The 11,359-nt window shown below is 38.2% G+C and overlaps 2 protein-coding genes across 2 annotated transcripts in view; both read left to right on the top strand.

The window, feature by feature from the left end:
* Positions 1 to 877: 877 nt before the first annotated feature.
* sdf2l1 (stromal cell-derived factor 2-like 1) lies at positions 878 to 6,218 on the top strand. The gene is made up of 3 exons (XM_044111647.1): positions 878 to 1,138; positions 3,874 to 4,070; positions 5,568 to 6,218. The coding sequence occupies exons 1-3, from the start codon at positions 958 to 960 to the stop codon at positions 5,844 to 5,846; spliced, it is 657 nt and encodes a 218-aa protein (XP_043967582.1). The 5' UTR covers positions 878 to 957; the 3' UTR covers positions 5,847 to 6,218.
* Positions 6,219 to 10,876: 4,658 nt separating this feature from the next.
* Positions 10,877 to 11,359, top strand: part of LOC122828243 (3-hydroxy-3-methylglutaryl-coenzyme A reductase-like) — a 33,442-nt gene continuing 32,959 nt past the window's right edge. The window contains exon 1 of the mRNA XM_044111646.1: positions 10,877 to 11,015. The gene's annotated coding sequence lies outside the window, so the exon portion shown is untranslated. The remainder of the gene's footprint in view (positions 11,016 to 11,359) is intronic.

The following is an 11,359-nucleotide window of genomic DNA, read 5'->3' as shown; positions in this document are numbered from 1 at the left end:
GGCAATAGGAATATTTATTCAAGAGTTTAAAATATAAATTTCCAAATGCTTCTCAGATCAACTATCTGTTTTTACAGCTGAGATGGTGGCAGTCATAATAAGTTTGAAGTGAGTAGAGGAGGTTCGACCAGACAGGTTGGTGGTGTGCACAGATTCCCATCCATCCATCCATTTTCTTTACACCCTTCTTCCCTAAATGGGGTCGGGAGGGTTGCTGGTTCCTCTCCAGCTGCATTCCGGGCGAGAGGCGGGGTCACCCTGGACAGGTTGCACACTGAATGTTGCACACTGCTATATATATATATATATATATATATATATATATATATATATATATATATATATATACATATTTATATATATATTAATATTTATATATATATATATGTATATATATATATATATATATATATATATATATATATATATATATATACATATTTTATTTATATATATGTTATCTGTTTCAGGGTGAGAATTACATTGTCAGCATTTTGTGTTGATATTCTTTTTGAATTGTAGCATGTAGTGAATAGCTGCACAGTATTTGTGTATAATTTTGTAAGACACCTCTCTAATTTTATTCGTTATTAAAAATGTATTTGGAAACATCCAGACTTTTGTCCTATTTATATTTTTAATACTACGTGACAAGTTTAAAACGACATATGGGGCAGTAACAAGGTGTTTTTAAAACAGAACACAATATATCTACTTGTGGATGTAATGAGAAACACGTGTATTCTTATAGAGTATTATATTATAATTTGATATTATAATACACATGATTGTCCCTTTCGGCATGTCGTACGCATTCCGACGAAACATGCTGACCAATCACATGCTGACATTTATTTCCGTGTTTTGGGACTTGTCAGGTGTTGATTGGTTGTGGACTGAAATAGTAATCTTACGAGCAGAGGCTGAGCATACCGGGTGTAAGAGCGAGCTGCAAACATGGAGAGGTTGTGGTTGGTCCGGTGGCAGCTGCTGCTGTTGCCGCTGCTTCTGCTGCTGTTGTCTGACTGCAAGGGGAGAGAATCGGAGTTAAACTATGTGACTTGCGGCTCGCTGGTCAAACTGCTCAACACCCGACACAACGTCCGTCTACATTCACATGATGTCAAATACGGCTCAGGTAACCGCAAGCGCAAATGTAAAAACAAAGTATTGACCAGTAAAGCTATGAAGATGTTGTTTTAACTTTGTAAAGCTAATCTCTGTGTGGGAAAGCTTCTGGATCCCCTCAAAGGCTCTAGAGCGCCTTACGGTTAATAGCTGAACAATAACAGAGGTTCTCATGCGGATGAATGTATTAATTAGATTGTTAGCTAACCAGCACTGCTGTAGATGTAAGACTGTGTGTCTACAGCCAGTAGATGTTTTACAGGCCAGTTATACGGATTCAAATGTTTTTAATTTAGTCTAATCTAAAACAAGGTTGTATTTAATGTTGTCCTCAGGGTGGCACTGTTGCAATGTTCAATGTTCAATACAGAACAGTTATTTATATATATCCATCCATTTTCTGTTCACCCTTGAACAGAAAATGTTCAAGGGTGGGGGGTGGGGGGGCGGGGGGCGTTATAAGGATCGAGACTGACGCCGTTGTTTCTTACTCATTCTGCTGCATGTTGGCGCGCAAGACGTAACCGACCTCATCCGGTTTAGGATTTTCAAAATAAAAGCTCCTCCAGACTCAATACATAGAACGAACATATTTAATTATTTCTTGCGTGGCCGGTACCAATTGGTGGTTGGGGACCACTGCCTTAGAGGGGTCGGGAGGGTTGCTGGTTCCTCTCCAGCTACGTTCCGGGCGAGAGGCGGGGTCACCCTGGACAGGTCGCCAGTCTGTCGCAGGGCAACACAAAGACATACAGGACACACAACCATTCACACACACACTCACACCTAGGGAGAATTTAGAGACCAATTAACCTGACAGTCATGTTTTTGGACTGTGGGAGGAACCCGGAGAACCCGGAGAGAACCCACCATGCACAGGGAGAACATGCAAACTCCATATATATATATATATATATATATATATATATATATATATATATATATATATATATATATATATATAAAAATTCCCTTCTCACCTTCTGCGGGTGGTCTCTCTTATCCTCTTAGCTCGGGTCCTCTACCAGAGGCCTGGGAATTTGAGGGTTCTGCGCAGTATCTTGGCTGTGTCTAGAACTGCACATTTCTGGACTGAGATGTCTGATGTTGTTCCTGGGATCTGTTGTAGCCACTGTTCCAGTTTGGGGGTGACTGCCCTAAGGACCTTGATGACCACAGGCACCACTGTGGTCTTCACCTTCCAGGCTTTTTCCAGTTCCTCTGTGAGGCCCTGGTATTTCTCCAGTTTCTTGTGCTCCTTTTTTTCTGATGTTGCAGTCACTTCGTATTGCTACATTCACTACAACTGCTTTCCTCTGTTCTTTATCAGCCACCACAATATCCGGTTGGTTCACCATCACCATTTTGTCTGTCTGGATCTGGAAGTCCCACAGGATCTTAGCTCGGTCATTCTCCACCACCTTTGGCGGATACATATGTATATTGATTGATTTGATGTAAAGCACTTTGAAATGCCTTGCTGCTGAAATGTGCTATACAAATAAAATTTGATTTGATTTGATTTGATATGTATGTGTGTGTGTGTGCGTGTGTGGGTGTGCGTGTGTGTGTGTGTGCATGTGTGTATGTATGTATCAGGGATGGCTGGTATAAGTGGGCTAGTAGGGCTAAGCCCTCCCTGACATTTACAATAAAGTTGTTAAAATAAACAACTTCAAATGATTAAAATAATTATTATCAAATTCTGCTCAAGGATCTATAAGATGAGCTAGACCCGCTGCACTGAATATTTCTGTACCTGGATGTCGAGGGACAAACGGGAGATTTAATCTTTATGGCTTTAGAATCTCTTCTATTAAGTGTCTGTTGAGTTTTTAATGAGTGCCATATCAGCTCTTTTAGAGCCAAAACTGATGTTTTGGTTGCTCAAGCTTCATGCGACGAGTTATTCTTATCTCAGTGCGCCCGCGCAGCAATTCTACCTGACTCCAAGTAGACAAAGCATTTGATATGCATTGTTTCAATGCAAAAAATAAACTAAAATAGAAATAAACCAGAGTGCTGCGCTAGTCACGAGGCGAGCGTGAAAGCTCCTCCACTGGCTGAACCGCCATAACATACCGTCTAACGAACTCAAACAGAGTCAGCATGTTGAGACGCACACAGCATTGGCATTGCTGTGTTACCTTCATAAATTCTACTAACACGGATACTCACCCTGGACTTATATAGTGTTTTAAATTGATAAAATTTAATCAGTTGATAACATTTTTTGTATGCATGTTATTCACTTTTCTGATATGAGAAAGAATTATTACTTTCATGTAATAACTACAAAGAAAACTTGTTCAGACAGTTACATGATTGTATTTTCAAAGTTGAAAATCTCAATAAAAATATTTTGGTAAACAAAAAAAGAAATTCCAGTAGAATAAAATGAAATAGCAGAAGTTTGGAGGAACTCAGAAAAAATGTAATTTCCATTATTGTTGAATAGTTGAGTTACTAGAACTATATTGTTGTTACACCACAATTTAAAACAGCATAGAAAATTGACTCCACGAGGTTTCTGACCAGCAGCAATTATGCTTCGACAATCAAGGGGAGTGGCTTTGTCACTAACCAGAGTCGTAATAAAACATATGTGCCTTATGTTCATGCATAAGGCACACCGGAATATAATGTGCATTGGTAATTTTTTTTGCAAATATAGGTATTTTATGTGCGTCTTATAGTCTGAAAAATACGGTGCTTACAGTATGATGTGTCTGTGTGCCTGTGTAGGTAGTGGACAGCAGTCTGTAACTGGAGTGGAAAGTGCTGACGATGCTAACAGTTACTGGCAGATTCGTGGAAAGCCAGCACGTCCATGTCAGCGTGGGTCAGCCATCAAATGTGGTCAGCCCATCCGGATTACACACATGAAGACCAGCCGGAACCTTCACACACACCACTTCAGTTCCCCTCTGTCTAATAACCAGGTCAAAAGTTTTCACAAACTTACTTTAGACTTTTTTTATTTCAGCTGCTTTTACTCAAACAATTCCAGGGTCGCAAGGCTTTCTTTCTTTGTTATTCTAGTCTGCTAAGAACAAAAAGGTTTACCAGCACTTTATTAAACACACAATGCTAATACAGGTTGAGGTTCGTATCAGAAGACTGTGGCCCCGAAGGGATAGACATGGTCAGCAGGCCGTGACGTTGGTTTCCCCTCCTCGGTCCTCCACTACCAGCCTGAGTCACACTCTGACCCCACCAGCTGAATTGGGGTGTTTTGCACCACCTTTTTCCAGCCTGTCACTGTCTGTTTCTGGTGACTGTGTGAATTGCATCCTCAGTTTTCTGCTCTTGGCTTTGTAGATGAGGCCATTGTGCCCTGTTACAGAAAATGTTCAGATTTGTTAATAATAAACTGAAACTGAAAATGTGCAAAGCCCCACAACATCTCCTAGGTTAGCATAGGCTTCAGTTCTTCAGATATTGATCCCAGAAAGGTGACACCTATGGGCTATTCTGTGAATTCTAACTATAGGAGAACACATTGTGCAAATTTGAAATGTAATTCATATCTCCACATTTGTAATTACAGAATATTAGAACATGTGCGAAGTTGGGCAGAAAAACCTGTCACAACAATTTGCTTATTATTATGATGATTGTCATTACAAATCGTGCACAAATGACCAGCAGTGGACGGTCATCAACACTAGTGCACAGATCAGCATGCCTGAGCTTTCGACTTTTGAGACTTTCTTACCACAAAATCTCACTTGGGATTCTGTAAAAAAAAAAATGGACAATTTCTTTCGTACCACAGATGAGCGTTGAAGGCTGGTGAAAAGCTAGGTTATCTGAGCATTCGAATTGTACTGCTCCATTCACAACAAAAGAAAAACGTGGATATCTGAGCATTACCAGATTTATTGAAATACCGTACTTTTAACTTGACACAGCAGCTCAAAGCAACCATATTAAAGACATGCACTTGGATTAAAATTACTGGATTCCAAAAATATTAACTTTGTAGGCTGTACTGCTGAAATACACTAATTTAAGTGAGAAGGTTCTTCTTTTCCTAGAAAAATAAAAACTCCCTGAAGACTAACAAGAGCAGCAGCAAAATATTATGGAGAAAGATCCAACAGGGGCTTGTTCTCATTGTGGAGAAATAGAAAAGGCTGAACATGTTTTGATTAAATGTAGAAAATATGCAAGACAAAGAAAGGAAATGGAAAGGGCAATGAGAATTTCAGTGATAACTGCCAATATATTAGGTAAGCCTCAATCATAGTGCAGCACTTATAAAGTATTTAAAGGACACAAAGTTAGCTGAGAGAATTTAATATGTTTCAACTCATTCTTTGATATTTAAAAGATAAAGGGAGACAGTGCATTACTATCATTTGTCAACATTATGACAACAAGATCACAAGGTCAAGCAATTCTGTTGCCACCTTGAATTGTCTTGCTTTTTTTAGGAAGTCAGCGCCTTTGGAGAGAATGGAGAGGGTGACGATCTGGACGTGTGGACAGTCCAGTGTGATGGAATCTACTGGGACCGTGATGAGCCTGTGCGCTTCAAACACGTGGGCACAGACGTCTTCCTTGGCATCACAGGCGAGCAGTACGGCCACCCGATCCGTGGCCAGCGCGAGGTGCACGGCATGAGCACCCCCAACCAGCACAACTTGTGGCGCACCATGGAAGGCGTGTTCATTCAGCCCAGTCAGGAGCCGCTCCGGCACGATGAACTCTGACATCTGACAAATAGATTTTGGACATGCTTTCTTCTGTTGTGGGGCTTTTGCAGCTCATCTGAGCCAAATGTTTTTGTGAGTGATGTAGATAAGGACTTTTTATGTGACAATGTGGAACATGTTCATTTATTCTACACATGCTGTTAGTCCCACATGCAAACTTGAATTACCCACTCAACCTGCCATGAATGTTCTCTTTTCACTCCTTTGTTCTGTTAATGAAAGATACAGAATCCTTACTTTAAATAGTGTGAGACTGTGTTTTAAATACAATCACTGATTTTGTTGATTTGCTGCAATGCACTTAGGAAGGAAAAAAAACGTGATGAAAGTAGTAATGCCATTTACACCCAGTAAAGCTTTCTGACAAACTTTGATGTGTTCTGTTAATAATACTGCATGTCATGGGACACCTAACCACTAAAACCCACTGGTGGTTATAATGCTAACTATCTTGTTTTTACTGTCTTGATCTTTTGGTTTTGATTTCTGATCATTTGGTTGAGGTTTTAGAGTTTACTACATTTTCAAAAGAATTTCTAATGCTTTTATACTATTGTTGAAAAATGTTTGAGATCCTTGCTGAATCCAGATTATTTGTTAGAACTAGGGGTTTTAAATAATCTGTTGTACACTTCCTATTGGACATAGGAAGAAAGGAAATGGAAAGGAAAGAAACCACCAACACAAAGGAAAGAAAACACACTTCCTACCCTTACCATAGTTTAGTTGCTTGTTCAATCTCAGAGTCCACAGTAAGATGATCGCAGATTCCTTTGGGTTGTCCTCAAGCTTTTAAAAAGGATTGAAATAAGGATTCCCCACATATTTATGAAATATGTGGGGAAAGAAATAGTATGGAAGTATATTAATATCTGACCATGGACCATGCTGTCTTCTATACATGAAATGAAATGAAATTTATTCGAACATGATACAAATATAAAAATAAAATAGTGCACAGTAACAAGAAGTGCATAAGAAAGAAGAGAAAATACAGATTTTATGTTTCAGTTAACATATCATGCTCAAAATGGGGTAGGAAGAAGTGAGAACTTATAAACTCCTACCCCTAAACACTTGAGACTTTAGAGTCCTACTGTCATTAAAAAAAATCAAAATCAAAGTAGCAGTCAGAAGTAACAGTTACTAATATTTACCTATACATTTTCCCATTTTATACTGGTTTATCTTTCTAAACCCTTACACCACGTTGTTATCTTCAATACACACCTTATTGCTTTCTGTCACCCATATGAGTATCTATTGAAAATGACCTCTTTGTACTTTCTTTTGAATTGTGTTAAACTATTGCTTTGTTTTAAATTTTCATGTAACTTATTCCATAACTTTACACCTTTAATTGAAATACAGAAGCTTTTTCTTGTTGTTCTAAAATTGCGGATCTTGAAGTTTGAGTGACCCCTTAAGTTATACCCCCCTTCTCTTTCAGAAAACGTGCTCTGTATGTGCTCAGGTAACAACTTTTTAGATGCCTTGAACATAAATTGAGCCATTTTAAATTCTACAAGCTCGTCAAATTTGAGAATTCTGGATATTATGAAGAGCGGGTTTGTATGCTCATAATAACCGACATTATGGATGATTCTAATGGCTCGTTTCTGTAGGACGGTTACCGGATGTAAAGAGCTCTTGTAATTAACTCCCCACACTTCACAGCAATATGATAGATATGGTAAAATCAGAGAGTTATATAGAATATGAAGTGATTTAGCATTCAATACATGTCTAGCTCTAGCCAATATGGATATACTTCTACTGAGTTTACTCTGTAAATGTTGAATATGAGGTTTCCAACTGATTTTGTCATCTATTATTAAACCGAGGAACTTATTAGCAAAAACCCTTTCTAGAGTTACGTCCTCTATTTGAACTTGGATTTCAGTATTTTTATAACAGTTCCCAAAGACCATGAATTTCGTCTGATCAAAGCCTGATCAGACAAATACCTAGATGGACTTTAAGCCAAAAATCTACAGGATAAAGAATTTATGAAATATGTGGGGAAAGAAATAGACAACTACTTTAATGAGAACACAATGCAAACATCTGAAACTATGATGTGGGAAGCCTTTAAAACCTCTTTAAAATCAAATCAAGGCATTTCAAAGTGCTTTACGTCAAATCAAACACAAAAACACGACATCAAGTCAGATTCCGTCAATAAATTTGTAATTGATTCCGTTTCAAATACAACTCTAAGCAAGTGGGTTTTTAGTTGAGATTTAAAGGAAGTCAGTGTTTCAGCTGTTTTACAGTTTTCTGGAAGTTTGTTCCAGATTTGTGGTGCATAGATGCTGAATGCTGCTTCTCCTCGTTTGGTTCTGGTTCTGGGGATGCAGAGCAGAACCAGAAGACCTGAGGGTTTTGGAAGGTTGATACAACAGCAGCAAATCTTTAATGTATTGTGGTGCTAAACCATTCAGTGATTTATAAACTAACAGTATTTTAAAGTCTATTCTTTGAGCTACAGGGAGCCAGTGGAGGGACTTTAAAACTGGTGTTATGTGCTCTATCTTCCTGGTTTTAGTCAGAACTCCAGCAGCAGCATTCTGGATCAGCTGCAGCTGTTTGATTGATTTGTTGGACAGACCTGTGAAGACGCTGTTGCAATAATCAATACGACTGAAGATAAACGCATGGATGAGTTTCTATAGATCTGGCCGAGACATTAGTCCTTTAATCCTGGAAATGTTCTTCAGGTGATAGAAGGCCGACTTTGTAACTGTCTTTATGTGTCTCTTAAAGTTCAGGTCAGAGTCCATCACTACTCCCAGGTTTCAGGCCTGATCGCTGGTTTTTAGTTGTAATAACTGAAGCTGTGCACTGACTCTAGATCTATAACTCTAAATCTATAGCTCTAGATCTATAACTCTTGATCTATAGCTCTAGATCTATAACTCTAGATCGTTCCTCTTTAGGTCCAAAAATAATAACTTCAGTTTTTTTTCTGTTCAGCTGGAGAAAGTTTTGGCACATCCACACATTTATCTGTTCTAAGCATCTATTCAGTGATTGGATGGGGTCAAATGACATCGTAATGTAGAGCTGTGTATCATTTGCATAGTTATGGTAGCTGATATTATTTCCTGTTATAACCTGAGCCAGTGGGAGCATATAAATATTGAATAAGAGGGGTCCTAGGATTGAACCTTGAGGTACCCCACATGTGACCTTTGACCTCTTTGATGAGAACTTTCTAATTGACCAAACCTCTTAAAGAGAACATGTCATTAGTTATGCCTTGACTGAATCTAAAGAAAAAAGACTGAAAAGACTTGGAATCTAAAATTAGACTCTAAAGTACAAACTTTACAAAACCAGTTCTTTAATAATAAAGTCCCTGGAGTTGAAAAGGAGCTGCTACATTAAAAGCTGAATCTAATAAATTAATGGCAGACAGAGCAGTCTCTGGTATGGTCAAACTCAACCAAGCATTTCATGAACAGGGAGGGAAGTCAGATAAAAATCTGACCTGGCAGATTAAACAGTTGGAACCAAGACAAAGAATAACTTGCATTGTTAATGATAATGGTGAAACCATAGCAGACCCCAGTGAAATGAATAAAGAGTTTGTAGTGTATTATACAAACCTGTATAAGTCTCAATGAAATGTGACCCCCTCAGAAAACATTCTTCGAAGAAAATAATTATTCTAACCATTTCCCAGGAATTTAGCAAACAGTTTGAGGCAGACCTAACAGAAGGAGAGTTGAATGCAGAGCTGGATGAGCTACATGAAGGCAGATAAAGCGCCAGACCTCCCAAAATCAGGAAAATCCGACACAGAAAATCATATACATATCTATCTATCTATCTATCTATCTATCTATCTATCTATCTATCTATCTATCTATCTATCTATCTATCTATCTATCTATCTATCTATCTATCTATCTATCTATCTATCTATATATCTATATATATATATATATATATATATATATATATATATATATATATATATATATATATATATATATATATATATATATTTGATTGGTTTGTAGTTGATTTTGTTATGTCTCTGATTGCTTCCAGTGCTTTCCTAGATGCCTGTGACAAATCAGGTCTTAAATTAGAATAAAGTATATTTTTAACATTATCAAAGAAAGTATAAATAAAATATATTTTTGTATACTACCTCTGTTTCATCACTTTAAGCCAGACTTACTTGAGTACTTTTAATTGGGAGACCCTAGGCTATTTGAGCATATTTTAGTAGTCTACCAGTTGGCTTTAGAGCCATCATCCGGGTCTTTCCCCCGTGTTACATATATTTAATATTTTACGGGAGGGGTGGCAACCCTTTCTTCTGCCTATATCTTACCCGTATATAATCTCAAGTGCAGTATGTATGACGATTCAAATTTAAAAGAAAAAAAACACACGCCTGAGCTGGTTCTTGTCCATGCGACCTGTATGTGAGGGGAAGGCAACAAGAGGGGAGATGAAGGAACGGAGGAGCGCCTCATCTGTGTTGTTCCTCTGTTATTGATCATTTCATACATGCAAAAACAGCTGTTAAATACATAAAATGTCAACTGGAAAAAAATTTCCCCACATCGTTTTGGCGCCCCCTCTAGTGCAGCGCCCCTATGCGTTGCATATAGTGCATACCCATTTTTTGGGCCACTATCCGGATTGCAAAGGTCCAATTTCCAAATATGGTATTGGTTTACCACGTGATCTGTCCCCGCCTCTTACTAAATTCTCTTCTATTCTATTCTGTTTTAAGTAGCAGAATTCATCCACATAATTTAAAGTTATTGATTTTTAAAACAGTATCTTTAGCTCTCAAAACCTGTAGAACTGTTCCAAACAGAACATCGTAGTATTTACGGACCACTAGAGCAATTTTCCGTTAAAAGTACCCTGCTCCGTTCTTTAAAGTCTTGTTCCGTATGTCAAAGCAGTGGCGAGATCAGTCGTCTCTCATATGGCCATGCCCTGTTACCCCTGTTTCCTAGGAAACCAAGGCGTGGTTAGCGCGTTCCTGAAACAGGTGACTAATATGATTGGCTAAAGTGTCGGATGATGTAGTAGCGTATCATCGTTCCATCGTTGTTGACTCCTAGTCTGAAAGCTGCTGAAGCTCTGCTGCACAGGCTCAGCGGGTGAGAGCAGTCCACCGCAGCAGGACCAAAGGTAAGAACCTCATTTCTTACCGTTTACTTCTTATTCCAATGTCAGCCATCATTCTGCCACCCTTCAAAAACTGCTGGCTCGCGCGAACACTGCATTAACTGCTGTTAATGAGATAAGATGAAGGCATGAAGTTATTGGCTACAGTGTACAGTCAATCTCTTCCGTTACATCTTCATATTTAACAGTAGTATTTTATTAAAATTACACATATTACATAAACGTAATTTTTATATATATATTTTTAAAATAGCAAACAAGAAAGTTTCAAAACCTTTTCATAAAATTGGCATCATAATGCATTTTATAAAAATATTTAAACCCGATTTCTATGCTAAAAAGGACGC

Source organism: Gambusia affinis, linkage group LG03 (assembly GCF_019740435.1).
Source record: "Gambusia affinis linkage group LG03, SWU_Gaff_1.0, whole genome shotgun sequence".
In the NCBI taxonomy this organism is placed as follows: Eukaryota; Metazoa; Chordata; class Actinopteri; order Cyprinodontiformes; family Poeciliidae; genus Gambusia; species Gambusia affinis.
This window is presented reverse-complemented; position numbering and strand designations above follow the sequence as displayed.

Bases quoted from the DNA above. Each gene is read 5' to 3' on its own strand.
- sdf2l1 (XM_044111647.1), top strand. From the start codon at position 958: ATGGAGAGGTTGTGGTTGGTCCGGTGGCAGCTGCTGCTGTTGCCGCTG. The intron at 1,139-3,873 runs GTAACCGCAAGC...GTGCCTGTGTAG, and splicing joins TGATGTCAAATACGGCTCAG to GTAGTGGACAGCAGTCTGTA. The intron at 4,071-5,567 runs GTCAAAAGTTTT...TGCTTTTTTTAG, and splicing joins CCCCTCTGTCTAATAACCAG to GAAGTCAGCGCCTTTGGAGA.